This window comes from Papilio machaon, chromosome 18 (genome assembly GCF_912999745.1).
Source record: "Papilio machaon chromosome 18, ilPapMach1.1, whole genome shotgun sequence".
NCBI lineage: Eukaryota > Metazoa > Arthropoda > Insecta > Lepidoptera > Papilionidae > Papilio > Papilio machaon.
Window position 1 is genome coordinate 4,283,640 of NC_060003.1, and position 18,431 is coordinate 4,302,070.

The following is an 18,431-nucleotide window of genomic DNA, read 5'->3' on the forward strand; positions in this document are numbered from 1 at the left end:
ACATTTAAAGAAATAAAAGATAAAAAACAAGACAAAAGTCCTAAAACAACCCATCACTTTTTGTAAAAGATCGATATTCAACTAAGTAATACAAATACAAAGTTTAGTATTGGAAGATGCATACTACATTAACATTTATTGTAACTTTTAGAGTTACATAATAACTTACAAAATCAACTTTGCTTTTTACTTAAATTTATATCATGTTTCATATAACTTATTAATCTTATGATAGTCATAGAAAATATGGCATTACTTATTATTATTAGAAAAATAAGATCGAGGTATAACTTTTGGTACCAAGGAACCAAAAGAGCTGGAGAACGAAGATGTGGTGCGCCTTTGGTTTTTATAACATGATGTATCCAACGAGTTATTTCAGCTCCTGGTGATATCGCCCGGTCGTGGTATACGTAGCTGAGTTCATTGACACGATCACGGTAACTGAAAATAAAAAAGCATTTCTTAAATTTTATCTTTGTTGATGTCTTACTTTACGTCTAGGCTCCAATTTTCTAACAAAACGAAATTATATTCTACTTAATAGAGGTTTGGAATACTAGTTAGTTTTTTAGTTCAAAATGTTACTAATTAACTTTTTATTTCATTAAGAGTATAGCATTGCTTATGTTGCGACTTTGATCGCCATAAATAAATATACTAAAAACAGTGAAAAAAACGCAAAACTCAAATCGGCGTCTAACAACTAACTTATCAGTTTACCTCGAATTTCCAAGGATTTCTTCAATTGCAAGTTTCAAGTTTTTGGGAGTGTCATAATTTAAATCGACTCTCCTACCGATTCCCTTAGCGGCTGCTCTGTTAATGTTGATGAACTGATCAGCAAACATCGGTATACCGATGATAGGAACTCTGTAATGCAACGCTTCAGTCGTGGATAGAAGACCACCATGAGTAATGAAAAGCACGCATTTCGGATGAGCTGGTAAAGAAAAACAAGGGTATTGGTATTTTGATTTACGATATGGAATAAAAATATAACTGCAATGTACCCTACCTAAAATACTCTGCTGCGGAGCCCAGTCCAACATAAAAATATTATTTGGCTTGTCCGGTACCGACAATTCGAATTTCCAAATAACTTTCTGTTTCAATTGACCAAATATCTTTAGCAGTCCTGATTTTATTGTCTCGGGCATTTTACTGCTTTGAAGCATGGAGCCCATACTAAAGAATATAAATCCCTCTTTAGCATCATCCAATATCTTCTTTAAATCCTACATCAAAAGTTAACATAAGTAACTATTTTAAAATAATTTTCATACTGGGCCTAATCCATTTTTATGCTTCTGCGTTACATCTCATATTCTGAGTAGTAAAGGCCTTTTCTCTTGCCCGTGCTGCTATCCTCTACTAGTTTTGCTCATGTGCATATTATTTTACACAATTTTATATTTACTTACCTCAGGTAATGGTTCGACTTTGCTGTCAATATGATATCCACCGATTTCAATTAGGTTACGCGGAAGAGGGGTGCCATCAGCAGTAGATATATGAGAGTTTCCGAATATGAGAGACGCGTTATATTTCATCTCCTCTAGAGGAGGCAGGGTCCGCCCTCTTCTCATCACAGCTAATTTGAATGCTTTATCGTAAGAATTAACATTCCGATCATTCACCCACCTAGCAAAAAAAACCATGTCGAATATTATGGATATGCCTGCCTAGATTTAGATAGATATTTAAATAGTCAAATATTAATATAAGTAGACTTATTCAAAATTTCATTAAATTCGTACTTTCAAATTTTTGGTTTCATTGGTTGAGATACCATCGGATGGTGTGATTTTAATATGCAAAACATTATGAAGTTTTAGTATAACTTACCACCTATGTATTTTCCAATTCAAAAGGGTTAACAATTCTTGAACCCGCGTCCAGAATGGAAATGGAGGAATTGTGTTGGACTTAATATGATCTGCGGTGTAAGCTGGATTAGGTATTTGATCTATCAGCGACAACGCCATATTATGAGGGCTCACAGATAAAAAGAATATGAGTGGACAATTAAAAACAGCAGAAAACCTGAAATTATAAAATCGTAGTCATAATGAGCTATGTAGCGAGACATCTCAGCATTCCCGTGATTTTTGTAAATATGATAGTATAGTCAAAATCAATGGAAATGTGAATAAATATTAACATTTCACTGACAAAGTTATTTATTTTACAGTCTATGGATTTATTTTGGAAAGTTTTAGTATCTACATTGATGATACAAACATGCCTGTTTTTAATATTTCTGTGATAAAAGCCGTATCGAGATAAAAGTTTATTACACTACATATGTATGTATTTTTTGCTTCAGCACAATTGCAATTGTGATGGTTATATCGTTAATCGGACGCTCACCCTTCCCTATCTTTTGTTTATACAATACATTGCTTTATTGTCGTTATGTTTTCTTGATTCCTGTTTATCTTCGTGGTGTTCGATGGAGGTCATAATATATGTTTTTATCTTTATCGGGTGCAGATTTAATTTGTATAAGGTTTACGTTGACTTTTTCCGATTCCATATTTGGATTCGGTGGCCTTATATCCATGGTTTTCATTATTGAAGCACAAAAAAAAACGATTTGGTATTCCTCTCATTTTTATTACCTCATACTGTAAAGAGGATAAACGTTTTTCGTGCATATGTATTTTTTATATTAATTAAAATAGCTAAGATGTTATGTCGATTTCTATCTGCATGTAACAACATATAATTGCAAGAGTTTGTATTATACTTAATTATACACTTGAATAATTTGTTGAAAATCAAAACCTATTGTACTCAAAATACAATCTACTTTTGAAATTGCATAATAAAAATGATATTTCAAAGACATTTATTATAGGATTTAAGTATTAAGTACTACAACCTGACAGAAAATCTTTATGAAAATTTAAAAGCTGCATGATTTTGCACTTAAGAAGGTCAGTACTTAGATGATAATCAGAACAATAAATTTTAACCAGTCATCCTTCTTATTAACGATTGTAGGCGTTTTTCACAGTCTACTGTAATTCTATTCTAGTCTTTGTTTATTAATTGTATATAATAATTGACTATTTTTACAATTTTAAGGAAGTTTAAAGGAATTTGAACGTTATCGGACATAGTACGAATATTTGTGACAAACACCATCGTATCGTCATCGACAAAATTTATATTAAAATATGTGCAGCGTCACCAAAAATCTGATACTAATTTTCACATAATTGACGAATGACATTTGAAGGCGCTTGTCACAATAATTCGTGCTAGGCCCACAGAGTTTATAGGAAAAAAAATTGAAATTTGAAACACTATAATACAGTTACGATAAAAAACATTTCTGAAACAGTAGAATTAAAACTTTTTGCTCGGGCTATTGTTTTCAACGGTTGTGGAACTGATTCAATAGTGGAAATCCCTTTTTATTCAGAGGGGAATTCTTTATGCATACTCCGCGCCCCAGGAGAGACGCGATAGTTATCTGGGATTCTCTTCCGGCTGGGAAACATACCCACTAAACCCCTCTGTTCCTCCTACACATGGTGGCGAGGGTGGCCCGTGGGGGCACGCATGCGCTTTCGTCCGCGACCTCGCAACAGTGGAAACCCTCAGATTTTAACCAAGACATACCCTGAATATAATTCACTGTACATCCATTCGGCGATTACTGCATCGAAGTTTTCTGTGGGATCGGTAATTAGCTTTTGTACATTTTCATGTTGAATTGTAGCGTTAGCAATATTAAACATCATTGTAAACACCGTTGGTATGTCCTTCATATCTACTTCCTTCCTCATTAACTTTTGAATGTCGAGTACTTCTTCTGTAATTATAAAGCATAAAAACAGTTTAATTACACTCTTACATGTGGTATATGATGATACGGTCAAAATTATTAATTAGTTATTTATCATAATAAGCATTATTAGCATACATTATATTATAACAAGTCCATTATTTAACGATTGCGCTACCTTCGCTCACCGAGCATGACGTAAATAGGAATCAGTATTCACGACTTTGGGTCCCCATTACCCCGAAATCATAACGTTTTCCTAACCTTAATTTTATACTCCACTACAGTTTCTAACTGTTTTAGGATTTATAATTCCACGACAACGGAAAACTTCCTAACAGATAATTCTTAATAATCTATTGATATCTACTTGCTTTTGGTACATAGTTGAAGGCCAATCTTACTTCTTTCTAATATTATAAATGCGAAGATATGAATGGTGATACATGTTATGATATAACTTATCAGAGGTTTGATGGATTTGGATTAAATTTGAAAAATTGAACCGACATTGAATGCTATTTTCCTTTGCTAAGACTAGAAATACCTATAAATCATTGCAACAAATATTCAAGCACGAGATGCAAGTAGAGCAATCAATTCCATGTTGCTATGGGTTGGATTATCCATAATTTAGGCTTCGATATTTCCTCTTTTGAAATAAAATCAAAATTTACCAGCTGCAAAACAGTTTTTGTTCGTTTCGACGTTAATTTGCCGCAATGCAGGATTCACATCTTTCATTGGAATCGGAGTTATGTACGTCACCTGGAACAATCTTACTAATATTATAAATGCAAAAGTTTGAATTTATGGATGAATGGACGGATGGATGTTTGTAAGAATATATCTCCACGATATGTATGTAACGATTCTACGGATCTCGATGAAATTTGGCACAAATGTAGTAGATAGTCTGGATGACATAGGCTACTTTCTAAGATTTTCTTTAAGATCTACAGAAAAAAAAAATATGCCATTTAAATTCATAGCAAAACTTATTTTATAAGAAGGAAAAATGGAGGAGACATAAATATATTTGCTTGTTTTAAGCTTATAAAAAAAAAACAAAAAAAAATCTATGTAAACCAGACTCGAGGATCTATTGTTCTTGATGATTCCATCTAATGACTTAAGGTTAACAGAAAATCATTGCAAAGAGTTTTATTTATCCAAGCGGGTAAATATTACCCTGGTACAGTCCTATTTATTTTATTTTATTATCATGTACATTGTGTTACTTAGCAGATGCATGCAAACAATGAATATATTGTTTGGAAGATAATGAATGTTTTTGTTTGCACAAATCCGATGGTCGTGCTCGTGATATTTATAGACTTTGTTGTTTTTATATATATAAAGAACTAGCTAGCGTCCGAGATTTTTATATTGTGGAGATAACCAGTATTAAACTTTTGTGCGGACAGAGAGACAAAATTTAAAAACATGTATTTTCGTCATAAGCAATGCAACTTAATATGTACGAAATATGTTTTTTTATTGATATAACATATTTTTTTATTGAATATTAATTTATTTAACTACTAGCAGGTCCCCGCGATTTCATCGGTGCGTAATTAAAAAAACATCTAGTCTTACTAATATTATAAATGCGAATGTTTAGATGGATGGATGGATGTTTGAAGGTATCTCCGAAACGGCTCAACGGATCTTGATGAAATTTGGCACAGATGTAGAACATAGTCTGGAAGAAGACATAGGTTACTACGTTTGTTTTTGATTCCACGCGGACGGAGTCGCGGATGACAGCTATCAAAAAATAGCGTATGTCACCCGTGGATGGTGCTTCCCAATAGTGAAAAATTGTTTTCAAATCGTTTCAGTAGTTTCGGAGCCTCTTTATTGCAAACAAACACACAGACAGTTCAATCTTTCGTATTTAAAATAATTGCTCTTTAAATAAAAACATCATAATAATTCTTAAGTGCGGCCATGGTCTATTTATTATCAATTAAACAATAATCTTATTTATGTCTATAAATATATTTAATCGATATCTATCATGTAACCTTATAATTGTAAATAAATAACCTTTCGCAATATCCTATTAATTTTAAAATACTCTCAAATAATTTCATCTATTGTCCTAGCTTACCTGATGTCCTGCATTTAATAAATGTCTCACGAATGCATTTCCTAGAATAGAATGACTTTTTCCAGGAATTGGAAATACAATCAACAATTTATACGCTTCACTAAAATTCAAAGTACATAGTATTGTAACTAAAACTACTAGAATTAACCGCATTGTTAATCACTTGGTGTTTAAATTAAAGGAATAAAATAATTTTATAACACTACGCCGTTTTACGACTCAGTTGGAACGCGGCTCACACGAGAATACTGCTTCACTTACTTACATTGTAAATAATCTATAAGAATAATTTTACAAGGTTATGTTTCCTTTATGCTAGTTACACATGAGGGTACAGAGAGGCAGAAAAGTAGAACAGTACAATAGTATTGTAAATGTAAGCGTGCGTTCGAATAATAGCAGTACTGCATTGTCTTCTGCTTGTTCCGCTGTTCTACCCTCGTGTGAAGCTAGTATTTAGCTTAATGTACTACAATAAGTTTGCTACAATATTAAATAGGTTTCGAAAGTTTAACGTAGTTAGATGTTTTTTTGTTTAAATGACTTATTTATGGAAATATTTACATTTAAATGGACACAATTATTCATCTTGTACCTTTACAAAAATACTATTTCTTAATATGTGCGTGCCTTTATGCTATTAAAGTTCACCACAAATATGTCCACGATATCTATATCAAGCAATTAGGAAATGACGTAAATAAAAATGCAACAGTTATTTAATAATGTTTACTTTTTATTAATTGTTAAATCATGAACTATCAGTTTTATTGATTCAGGAACTAAGTTAACATGACTTAAACCAAAACATCACCTGTGAGGCTTGAGCGGGTATTTTCATATCGTCGTTGCAACAAAGTTTGATTTATACAGCGCCACTAACGTGATCGTAACTAATTTCATTATGTTGTATTGCGAAGCAACTACCGACGGTTGCTATCGAGCTTAAAATGTTTCAGTGAGAAAGGTTTCGTAAATCATATAAACGTCTTATAGGTCGTCAAATTTCACAGTACGTCAAAATTAAGTTAGCGCTCGCAAGTTTCTTAGATAAAGAGGCGCCGCAAAAATGTCAGAGTTGATAAGACGATACGAATTTGAGCGAAATTTCCCTGAAGGTGTTTGCTGATGAAACAAACTGGTGTTTGTTGTTTGTGAAATGTTAATTGTGAAAATATTTTTGTAACGTCGTCGAAAAAAAATTGTATTAAAATTTGTCGAATACCGAGCGCAAAGTACACTAACTACAAAGTGTTTGATCAATGACGTGACAAAGGTGCGTGTCGCAAATATTCGTACTAGGTTCTCTATTTGAACATCTGTTTCTCGAAGAGCTTGATAGTGATGCAATATGTTTTTTATACATAGGTGTGGGTAATGAAATTCCACGGTAATATTAACAAAAGAATTCGTTTTTACTATATCCCAAAAAAAGAGAAAGATTTTAATTTTCTTACGGATATTCAAGGATGCCGAGACTTATGGACATTCAATACTGCACTGGTCATATTAACTAAGCTATAAGTGTCCGTCCATATATCACCTTAGAATAACAACCTTAGTCTTGAACTTCTTACATAAATGCACCTCTAAGTTATCATCCGTTAAGCCCCACAAATTGCCCAAAAATGACATATTTACTAACAAAAAAATGATAATTGCAAAACAACTATTCAATTTTTGTCTTATATTGTCGCTGAATCATTGTCATTAAACATTTAATGATAACAACTGCTATAATTATTGCGGAAATAATGATTGCTAGAAGGTCGAGGTATAATTTCTGGTACCAGGATAACATGAGTGCTGGGGAGCGTAAGTAAGTCGCACCATTACTTCGAATCACGTGCCCTACCCAATGAACGATCTCTTCATGGGGCTTCAATATTCGGTCGTGGTAGATAGCTGACAATTCCTTTGCTTTGTCACGATACCTGAAAAACAACGATAAATTGACTTTTACGTTGAGATACATTATGGAAAATACATTGACTTATTATCCAAATATGTAGCTGTCGCCCGCGACTCTATCCGCGCGGAATTAAAAAAAAATACATAATAATTAGCCTATGTGTTCTTCCAGACTATGTTCTACACCTGTGCCGAATTTCATCAAGATCCGTTTAGCCGATCCAGAGATACCTTCAAACAAACATCCATCCATCCAAACATTAGTATTTACAATATTAGTAAGATTAGGTAATGATTTTCAATATTTAAGTAAAAAATTGTTTAAAAAAAACACTGTACGCTTGCAATATTAATGTAACATACAGCATACACAATTAATTACCTAAAGTAAGTGAATTGTAATTTTTATTTAGGAAATAAAGATTTCTGAAATTGTGAGTATGTAAATGTTAAAAATAGAATTTTTTTTTTTGCCTAACATCGGATAACATTTTATTTCTGCGTATAAACGCAAAAAAAAATCGTGCAGTTACGTAGTATGTCTCTTTTATTTATGTATGCGCTAGGAGAATCTGAAATCGTTATTTCAAAGTTACAACACCGCCAAAAGTCTAAGTTTCACTTAGACTTAGTTGCAAAAGATTTGATTAGACAGGTAAAACATTGATTTATCTTAATGAATTCTGTAAAAACAAATAGACATGAAGCAAGAAAACTATTTATTATAGTTATATTGTAGAATAGTTACCTCGAATTACTCAACACATCTTTAAGTGCAACTTTTAATTCATCAACAAGTGAATAGGATAAGCTAACTTTCTTGCCGAATCCTTTTTTGACCGCTCTTTCTGCATTCACAAATTGGTCGACGAAAACTGGGATTCCTATTATTGGGACGCCAAAATAAATTGCCTCGGTTGTTGATAATAAACCACAATGTGTGATAAACAGCACGCATTTTGGATGTGCTAAAAATGATAAAAAGTGTTTAAAAAGTGTCTTCATTGTAATTTGAAATCATATCTTAACACTAAAAACAATTGTTTGGTGTTAATATGTACCTAAAATACTTTGTTGTGGAGCCCATTTAACTATGTGAACGTTACTTGGTAAGTCTGTCAATGTTTCTTCAAACTTCCAAATAACGGTTTGTTTCAATTCACCAAATAATTTTAGCAGTTCCTTCTTAATCTTTTGAGGCCAGTCAGTGCTTCTTAAATTAGATCCCATACTAAAGTAAATAACGCCGTGTTTTGCGTTATCCATGATTTGTTTCAACTTCTGTAATATATTTAAAAAAAAAATAAAAGCCATCAAATAAGAAATAAATTAATTAAGAAACGGCTTAACTCACGTTTGATCGTCCGGTGACGGCACCGACTAGTTTCGGACCCATCGGGGGTCCATCTTCAGGGCGAGCCGCGCGCTACGCGCTATGGCCCGCAGTGCGAGACGCGACGCGACCGTCATCGGATTAAACACTCGCCCTGAAGATGGACCCCCGATGGGTCCGAAACTAGTCGGTGCCGTCATCGGACGATCAAACGTGAGTTAAACCGTTTCTTAATTCATTTATTATGATGTCTCACGAAAGTTTAAACAATTTAAATAAGAAATATTTTTTTTACTGTAATTTATAAATACAGTCCTAAAAATACAAATTAATTACCTAAAAGATTAAAAATATGAGTAAGTAATAGTAGTTTAGGCTTGATTATAAATTTACTGAAGTAGGATATTTATTAGGTAACCTATTTGTTAACTGTAATCTTATATGTAGATTTAATTTGAAAAACCTACATTAAGCGAATAAGTAACACTTAAAACACTATGAGTACACCGGTAAGATAAGCTTAAGATGTTACCTCAGGTAATGGTTTCACATTTTCTTCTATATGGAATCCTCCAATAGATTTATAGTTCTGCGGTAATCTGGTGGCTTGACCTAAAATAGCGTGTGAGTTGCCCAATGTCAGAGAACCGTTGTACCTCACTTCATGATACTTTGGAACCGGTCGCCCTCTTTTCGAAAACAGTGGCGTGTAAATTTCGTTAAAAATGTCTTCAGTATCTTTGTAAGCCCAACTGAAAAGTACCAAAAATAAAGGTTAGGACAATTACATTTTTAAAGATAATATTTCAACACATTAAAACTTTATTTTGTCTGAGTTTAAGGTTAACCACTTTAAAGCCCAGATATAGTTATTTTATTAATATATTTGTACCCAGACAAGGTTTTATTTGATCGTTTTTTAGTTGGTTCATTTCTAGAAAAAGAAATGCGTACATAGTAAAAACAAATATAAAGCGTTATTATCAATTTTTATAATGACACCTTTATCAGAAAATTCAGTATTTTCTTTGATGTTCTTCAAAGAGGAGAGATTTTGGATATGTTGTTATGTTGGTATTAAGACAGTCGAAACACGCCTTAAAAGTGATGTTATTCATTTATTAATCTGTTTTGTTTTATTGTATCTATTTTGTCTTAAATGCACTGTGTTATCAAAGTCATAATTACCAGTTATTGTCTTATTTTCCTATCTTTAAAATTATACAAAAATAAAATAAAAACTTACATTTCCCGATAGAAGCTTCGAGATATCTGTAGCCACAATTCTTCAACACGTTGTGAGAACGTATAAGGAATGACATTTGCTGACATACTATCCGGATTATATGCCGGATTCGGTGCATCGTCAACTACCCTCAAAAATAACCAGTGAGGTTCAAGAGATGAAAACCAAATTAAAGGACAATTGTACAACGTTGATAACCTGTAACGAGCAAATGTAACCAATCCAGTAGAAGTAATACTAAAAAATCTATAAAAACAAAAATAGTTATTTTTACGTTCATCCCTGATGTCAACTAAAAAATCGTTAGAATTGTGATGAAATTTGTCAATAAGAAAATTAAACAATGGTCAAACATTAATGAATAGACGTTAGCTTCTTTTACAAAAAAATCGGTGCAAGAAAAATGTTGTCATCCCTCTCATTTATGTTGAAAAAAACTGAGATAACGATATGATTTACTATCGGTATTCAGCAGTGGAAACTTACCCAGCGTACACTTCATTATACATCCATTCTGCAATAACTACGTCAAAACTCTGTGTCTCATCGTTCAATAATTCTTGCACTTCTTTCATTTGCATTGTGACCAAAGTTAGATTGTCCATTACAGGGAAGAATAAATTGTCGTCACGCATGTCCGATTTCTGGTCCATTATTGCTTTTATATTTAATAAATCGTCTGTAAAAATCTTACTAATATTATAAATGCGAATGTTTAGATGGATGGATGATTGATGAAATTTGGTACAGATGTAGAACATAGTCGGAAGAACAACTACTTCTTACGTTGTTTTTTTTTTTTAATTTCTCGTGGACGAAGTCACGGGCGACAGCTAATAAATTATAAGTTTAAGTATCGTTTATAAATAAAGGTTGATAATTTATATATTGATCATTTAACTTCAGACTACGTTCCTTCTATGACCGATACTGTTCGGGATCGAATACAGATCACAATATTCTAATACGTCCTATTAAGCGGTCGTAATGACATACAAATAGAAATCAAATTTTAATCTCCGCTATGAGCAGCAACCTATTTTCAGTCGGGCAAAAATGGAGTAAAGAGACAATATTGTAGAAATTTTGGCAGAATTTTTTACAAATTACCTGGAAATGTTTTTATATTAGAAGCCACGTTGATTACTGTTACATTTGAAGATGATGTTAATTTTGTCATCGAAGAAATAAAGGTAACCTGCAAAGAAATAATCATACTTTAATAGGTTTAAATCTTTTCAATTTGGCCTAATTTTAGTTCTATTTCCTTTCCTGCCCATTTTTTTATAAGGAAAGGATGATAAGGGGAAGTGGATTTTTCAGAGTAGGCGATGCATTGGAATGGGAAATATTCTCAGTTTGAGCGTCCCTTCCTCCGTCGATTAGAGGTAGCCAACAGAACTGCAATTGCGGATGTCCATTTGCGGCGGTCGCTTCGCTATTTCGGCGAATTAAGGTGGCCTCTCGCACGTTTGTGTTTATGATATAAAAAATAACCAACGTGAAAGAATGTTATTTTTTATTTTCAATGCCTTATTTTACATAGTTTACAAAATTTGTTTTAAGGACTGACCCTATATTATGTTCCGAAAAATTGAGGCCAATGTCGTATACTATGGTTATGTCGCAGATACATCAATACATATTTTATAAAATATATGATCGAAGCACGGGTCGCATCATTCCTGATAAGATCTTGTAGAGAGACTACGAGCAATGACCTTTTTATTGCCATTGAAGTGACATTGAGTCGTGCGTTCTGTGTACTTAAATTGAATATAAATTTTTAGATTTTTTCATTATTCGAACGAAGACAAGAAATCTTAAATAATAAGTAGGTTATCTATCATAATATTTTTATTTATTATACTTAAACTTACTTTTGCCGCGATAATTGGAAAACGACATTGGTAACAAAAAATGAATAAGCCAATTACGCATTTAAAACTAACGTCTTAAAGTAGTTTTTTGCATTTACGCCAAACAAACTTTAAACTATGTCAAATTTCTGGCCTTGAACTCTGCCTTTGTGCCCGGATATGAAAATATTATATAGGTATATGAAATATAAATTAAAAAATTGCAAAATACCTTATGACCGGCATTCGTGAATATTCTGACAAAGGCATCACCCAATATTCCATGACTGCCACTTGGCAATGGTGACACTAATAAGATATTATACGCAATACAACTTATATTTAACGTTATAATTATGAATAATTTTATGAACCACATCACGAATTCGCTAAAAGCACTAACACGTTCAAATGTAGTTTAAACTTTTTAAAATTTGAATGCCACAAATTTTAAAATCTTGTTCTTAGGTCAACATAAGATACGTCATCTCATCTCTAAAGTACATTTATACTGACCAATGCACGCTTATTTTTTCTCAGTTCCCACGAATTGTATGCATCTCATTTATTTGTATTATTTATATGTATGTTGTCGATATTTAAAGTATTGCTATAAACTCATTATAACATATTTTACGGCATTAATTTTTGTTATGTTTAAATTTTTAATTAATCATTTCTTCTTCTTTTATTATTCAATGGGGCCTTCCTTGTTCCAGAAATTTCTTCCACCTTGTTCAATGTATGGCAACAGCTCTGCAACTTGGTATTCCAACTTCGACCAAAGATAGTAAGCTTTAATATTTTGTTTATATGAAAAAAATGCCAGTTTGTCATTATTGAGTTCTCTCACTACTTTACGTAACAGGTAGATGAATACTTAGTTATTGTAACTAAATAATTTAATAGGTACATCATTACCTTATCGGTATGATCTTAATTGTTTATCAAATTAATTCAAATGTATGTTACAAATTTATAGTTTGGTATTGCATTCAGTTTTGAGAAGTGTTCGGAAAAATGCGTCTTCTTAGTGTTATATTGTTTTTAATAACAAATTATTTATGTTCAGCGTATAAGATACTTCTGATGTTCCCAGTACCGGGAAGAAGTCACGCGATTCTCGGAGAAGGTTTTGTTCGACATCTTCTGAATGACGGACATGAGGTATTTTTCTCACTTTTGATATCTAACGGCGATTTTCTCGTAACACTGTATAATAACACTATTTCTTATTCCACTTATATTATTTGATGAAAAATAACATTATGTTCTTATACGGTGCAACGCCGGTTGAAATTTATAGTTTCTTAGTACTAACATTCTGACACTAACAGCTTTTCCGGTTTTGGTTAATTTTCATTGGAAGGTATTTTTTAATATAATACATTTTGTTGCTCGTTATAAATCGGATCTATTTTGTAATCTTTATGTGATAAATCGTAACGTTTATGTTATTCGTAATGCTTGGTCTCCTTGACCCTAAAATTTGTTTAAATTCCTTGTATAGTGAAGTGATAAAAAAAACTTTTTGAAATGTAAGTAATGTGGTTTTGACAGGTTTCGTTCCATATTGATTATGTGACTATATACAGTATAGATAAGTATATAAGGATCAGTAGCAATCCAAAGTAATTTCTTGTATGAATGTAATTTCTAAAATTTACTATTATCTTGTGCAATTACTGAAACTAACGGTCTATTTTACTAATATAAATCTAATTATAAATTAATAGTATTTTAACTGTATAAGTTTTAATGGCATTGAATATTTTTAATACTTAGTTAAACGTGGTATAGATTCCATCATTTTGGCCACCTTAAACATCAAATTTATTTCAAATTGTAAGACAGATTTTCATCTGTCATTCTCTTAGAACAAAAGTAACGAAATATTGTAAAACATTCGTCACGGAATTACAGTTACATTGAGGAACAGCTTTTGTTGGTAAATTATTATTTGCAAGCTTGACTATAATTAATTAACGTATTGTACACAGGTGACTTATATAACTCCAATAATTATGGACATGACTCATCCAAGGTTAAGACAAATTGATATATCAAATAACTTCAAACTCATGCCTCCAGGTAAGAACAAAGTTTTACGACTGGGTATTTTCTGAAGCCGAGTAATCCAGAAAATTTCTAGTTACTCTGTGGTTTCATTCACTCTCATTGACCACTATACTTATACCTTTCTTTTGTTTTATTTCATTCATAAAAAACAACTTCGTTATTTTTTCACTTTTATTTTCTCAAACTCGGGTTCTCACCCGATAGGTATTTTCAATAGATGTCAGGGTAACTAAATTTGCTATTTATGTTTCAGATCAAATGTTCGACACTAGAAATATATTAATGAACAAATGGGATATTAAGGATATAAGGTTTATGTTGTTTGTGACAACTAATTTTGTTAACGATACACTCACTCATCCGAACATTCAGCGCTTGATCCATGACACTAGCGAACAATTCGATGCAGTTATCGTCGAATGGCTATACAGTGAACTTTATGCTGGGTAAGTCTCTGAAATAAGTTTTTAAAAATCACACGCCCTATATTTCTGCTTATTGATTTCCATCCACTGATTTAACAAATCAAGGCTCAAAGTTGTAGTACGTTTTACAACTGTGATTCGTCAAAAGTATAATGTTGACTTTCTTAAATCTTTAACTAAATTGCAGATTCGCTTCAGTATTCGACTGTCCTCTTATTTGGTCTTCTTCTTTGGACCCACATTGGTTAGTTTTGGACCTAATCGATGAAGTACCTAACCCAGCGTACAATCCTCAGCATCTCGCCGACATAGTAACACCATTAGGTTTCTGGAATCGGGCACAAGAGCTATGGCACGTGATACACACAAAATACTTTAAGTGGTAAGATCTGTAATACTAATGTAAGTTACATAAGAATTTAAAACGATAAACTCATAATTAAAGCAAAGCAAATTATGCATGCACTTAACATTATCATTGGCAAATACGCCAAAATGGAGAATGGTTCTTCAGTTCAGAATTTCCTGACAATTCGTAGTATAATACATGGTCCGATTAAAAGGCAAGGAAATTCACTACCAGCTTCATGGAAGAACAATTTAAACTTTATTATAGGTAGTGAGATAAAAATTGCTTTCAGGAGACTTAGACATAGAGAGAATCAAATTTTCGACAACGCATTTGCATCGTCTGTTGCTTTGAGAGGAAGAAAGTTACCACCCCTGAACGATATAAGATATAGTGGATCTCTCATATTGGGAAACTCACATTTATCTGCAGGAACTGCTATACGTCTACCTCCAAACTATATACCAATTGGAGGATATCACATTAAAGAAAATATTGATTCCTTACCATCGGTAAGTCAGCTTATTAAGCAGGATAAAAATTTAGTGTGATAACAATTTCAATAAAAAAAAATCCTGTATCTTTGGCGTTGTTGATAATAGTCTTTGAGAAGACGTTCCAGGCTTCTAAATAACAGTCCTATTGTAGTAAATGTAAAAAAACTTAACCCTAACAATCTTAACAGAACCTACAAGAAATTGCTGACAATGCTCGAAACGGATTCATTTACTTCAGCATGGGATCTATGTTGAAAAGCAGCAGGATTCCCGATGAAATGAAGAAAGGACTATTGGATGTATTTAGCAAATTAAATCAGACAATAATTTGGAAATTCGAACAGGAACTACCTGATCGACCTAATAATGTACATATAGTGTCGTGGGCACCACAATTGAGTATTTTGGGTAAGTAAGACAAAACATATGACAAGAACGAGGTATGCAGAGTCTTTTACTTGAAAAAAACAAAAACTTGAGAGGTGTCAAGGGACACCCGGATGGAACTAAGTTCCTTTCAATTAATTAGTGAAGGAATCAATGTTTATTCTATGAATAAAAATCTTAAGTCTTCACAAGAAGTACATTTTATTTCTATGAATTTTCGGTATATATTGTCACGTCGTTGCCATGGTGAAGTAGCGCTCATTCGTCTATAGCAAAAAGTGTCGTGACAACTTTTCGTAAGAATTTTTTCCGTCTAGCCCCCTTTCACAACGCGCGATAAGGAACTTCGTTCCAAAAATCTTGTGTTTGAAAAAAAACAGTAAGTTTCATACAACTCCTACTTGTATGGCCTATTAATAAAACATCACTTTATTGCAGCTCATCCCAATTGCAAATTATTTATCACGCATGGAGGTTTGCTATCTGTACTTGAAACATTACACTTTGGTGTTCCTATTATCGGTGTGCCCATGTTTGGAGATCAACATATGAACATAAATCGTGTTGTAGAAAAAGGTTTTGGAATGAGAGTAGATTTAAATAACGATGTTGTTGTTAACATGGAAATAGCTATAAGAGAAATTTTAGACAATCCAAGGTAAAAAAAAATAATTATATTTATAGTTATTGTTATAATTAGTGAGAGATTATAAGAAGTTATTAGTGATAAATTAACTTATTTTTGATAACATTAAAATGTAGATGTCTTGTTTTACCAAAAGTATGTTTATTATAATTTTTAAAATAATTTTAGATATACCGAAAAAGTCAAAGAATACTCATTTATATTCCACGATCGCGCGACGCCACCAGGAAAGGAGTTAACACATTGGGTATCACACGTTATACGAACAAAGGGTGCTCCTCATCTACGCTCCCCAGGGAATATGTTGCCCTGGTACCAGAAACTGTATTTAGATTTAGCGATTGTTATGTTCATAGCTTTATATTTGTCTGTTAAGATTTTATTTCAAATATTCCGTCGAATAATACTAATATCTATAAACTTTGTTGAGTTTAAACAAAAAGTGAATTAATTGTGTGTACATTTATATGATAAGTTTTGTGAGAATTTGAATTATTGCAGGTAATTTGTATTTATTGTTAAAACTTTTGTTTATTTTTATGTGAATCTTTCCTTTTATTTGTCCAGTATTTTATGACAATTTCAAAATGTAAGATGTCAATATTTGACAATTACATTATTTTGCTAATATTTTTATATTTACCTTTTATTAAACTTTATATCTCTTTATTTTTATCCCAAAAGTTCGAAGTAAAATGTTAAAAACGTATTTAGAACGGACATAATTTTGTGTGTTTTTGTACAAATACAAATTTTAACCATGGCTATTATTATTACAAATGTTTATAAATTTTTTATCTTCGTAATTATTTTCCACTTATGTAATTGTTATAATATTTTGGTTGTCACACCAATGCCTGTTATAAGTCATGCTATTTTAGGTAATGCTTTTGTTAAATTACTGCTGAATGCGGGACATAAGGTATGTTATAAAAACATCATCAAAACGTGAATAATCAAACCATGTGAGATGGAACATTTTTCATTTCTTTGTCGAGACGTTTTGTACCTAAGTAAATCTAAATTAAACACTGGCCCAATTTGCGAAGGTATAGCCAAATTAAAGCAATTGTAAAAAGGTCCAGACATTTTTTCACAGACCAAACATTAACTTAATAATTTGTTTATCAAAGGTTATTGACTATAAAGATACCAGCTGTCACCATGACTCCGTCTGCGCAGAATTAAAAAAAAACTTAATAAATAGCCTATGTGTTTTTACAGACTATGTTCTACATCTGTGCCAAATTTTATCAATATCTGTTGAGCCGTTCCGAAGATACCTTCAAACAAACATCCATCCATCTAAGCATTCGCATTTATAATATTATAAGTAAGATTGTAAGTTCGTAGGTAAATTATAATATTATTTGTAGATAACGCATATAACTGGAATTCCTTACAACATATCTCATCCGAACCTACGTCGCTTGGAAATCAATTATTACTTTGAAAGTTTACAAGTTACAAGTACGTAGTGTATACTCTTAATGACAAGTATGCAAGTAATTGTAAAAAAATATATAAATTTGTTAAGTAACTATATGCTAACAAAAAATGTAGATGTAATTCATTTACCGTGTGTTTCTGAGACCAAAATATTCAATTAAAACATTTTGTTATCTAAGATAAGGACAAGAATGACGATATGTTGCATACAGAAATTTCGGACTCGGAAATCCACGGTTAATATTGTAACAAACAACTAAATTCTCACATAAAATTATAAAAATTCCAGATAAACATAATTCTCAAGTCTATGGCCGTATTATAAGGGAACTATT

At 32.1% G+C, this 18,431-nt stretch overlaps 3 protein-coding genes across 3 annotated transcripts; 1 reads left to right on the forward strand and 2 right to left on the reverse strand.

The window, feature by feature from the left end:
• Positions 1 to 143: 143 nt before the first annotated feature.
• LOC106712162 (UDP-glucosyltransferase 2-like) lies at positions 144 to 6,499 on the reverse strand. Its single transcript, XM_014504628.2, has 8 exons — positions 5,916 to 6,499; positions 4,477 to 4,567; positions 3,634 to 3,826; positions 1,849 to 2,046; positions 1,425 to 1,644; positions 1,019 to 1,238; positions 724 to 943; positions 144 to 444 (listed from the first exon to the last, which is right to left on the reverse strand). The coding sequence occupies exons 1-8, from the start codon at positions 6,066 to 6,068 to the stop codon at positions 174 to 176; spliced, it is 1,566 nt and encodes a 521-aa protein (XP_014360114.2). The 5' UTR covers positions 6,069 to 6,499; the 3' UTR covers positions 144 to 173.
• Positions 6,500 to 7,580: 1,081 nt separating this feature from the next.
• LOC106712164 (UDP-glucosyltransferase 2) lies at positions 7,581 to 12,738 on the reverse strand. Its single transcript, XM_045682260.1, has 8 exons — positions 12,497 to 12,738; positions 11,516 to 11,603; positions 10,892 to 11,084; positions 10,406 to 10,603; positions 9,692 to 9,911; positions 8,888 to 9,107; positions 8,575 to 8,794; positions 7,581 to 7,849 (listed from the first exon to the last, which is right to left on the reverse strand). Exons 1-8 carry the CDS (start codon positions 12,641 to 12,643, stop codon positions 7,585 to 7,587), a joined length of 1,551 nt encoding a protein of 516 aa, XP_045538216.1. The 5' UTR covers positions 12,644 to 12,738; the 3' UTR covers positions 7,581 to 7,584.
• A 546-nt stretch (positions 12,739 to 13,284) lies between these two features.
• LOC106712109 (UDP-glucosyltransferase 2-like) lies at positions 13,285 to 17,098 on the forward strand. The gene is made up of 8 exons (XM_045682321.1): positions 13,285 to 13,431; positions 14,265 to 14,355; positions 14,597 to 14,789; positions 14,956 to 15,150; positions 15,410 to 15,629; positions 15,803 to 16,022; positions 16,440 to 16,659; positions 16,816 to 17,098. Exons 1-8 carry the CDS (start codon positions 13,285 to 13,287, stop codon positions 17,096 to 17,098), a joined length of 1,569 nt encoding a protein of 522 aa, XP_045538277.1.
• The last annotated feature ends 1,333 nt before the right edge of the window (positions 17,099 to 18,431 follow it).

What these genes read in the sequence shown, in the direction of transcription:
- LOC106712162 (XM_014504628.2), bottom strand. Translation starts at nt 6,068, where the DNA reads ATGCGGTTAATTCTAGTAGTTTTAGTTACAATACTATGTACTTTGAAT. An exon ending in AATTGGAAAATACATAGGTG is followed by an intron (nt 1,645 to 1,848) that starts GTAAGTTATACT and finishes TTTTTTTGCTAG; the next exon opens with GTGGGTGAATGATCGGAATG. An exon ending in GAAATCCTTGGAAATTCGAG is followed by an intron (nt 445 to 723) that starts GTAAACTGATAA and finishes TTTTATTTTCAG; the next exon opens with TTACCGTGATCGTGTCAATG.
- LOC106712164 (XM_045682260.1), bottom strand. Translation starts at nt 12,643, where the DNA reads ATGTGGTTCATAAAATTATTCATAATTATAACGTTAAATATAAGTTGT. An exon ending in ATGTGAAACCATTACCTGAG is followed by an intron (nt 9,108 to 9,691) that starts GTAACATCTTAA and finishes AATATATTACAG; the next exon opens with AAGTTGAAACAAATCATGGA. An exon ending in GATGTGTTGAGTAATTCGAG is followed by an intron (nt 7,850 to 8,574) that starts GTAACTATTCTA and finishes GTTGTTTTTCAG; the next exon opens with GTATCGTGACAAAGCAAAGG.
- LOC106712109 (XM_045682321.1), top strand. Translation starts at nt 13,285, where the DNA reads ATGCGTCTTCTTAGTGTTATATTGTTTTTAATAACAAATTATTTATGT. An exon ending in TTCTGAATGACGGACATGAG is followed by an intron (nt 13,432 to 14,264) that starts GTATTTTTCTCA and finishes TATTGTACACAG; the next exon opens with GTGACTTATATAACTCCAAT. An exon ending in CACACAAAATACTTTAAGTG is followed by an intron (nt 15,151 to 15,409) that starts GTAAGATCTGTA and finishes AATTGCTTTCAG; the next exon opens with GAGACTTAGACATAGAGAGA.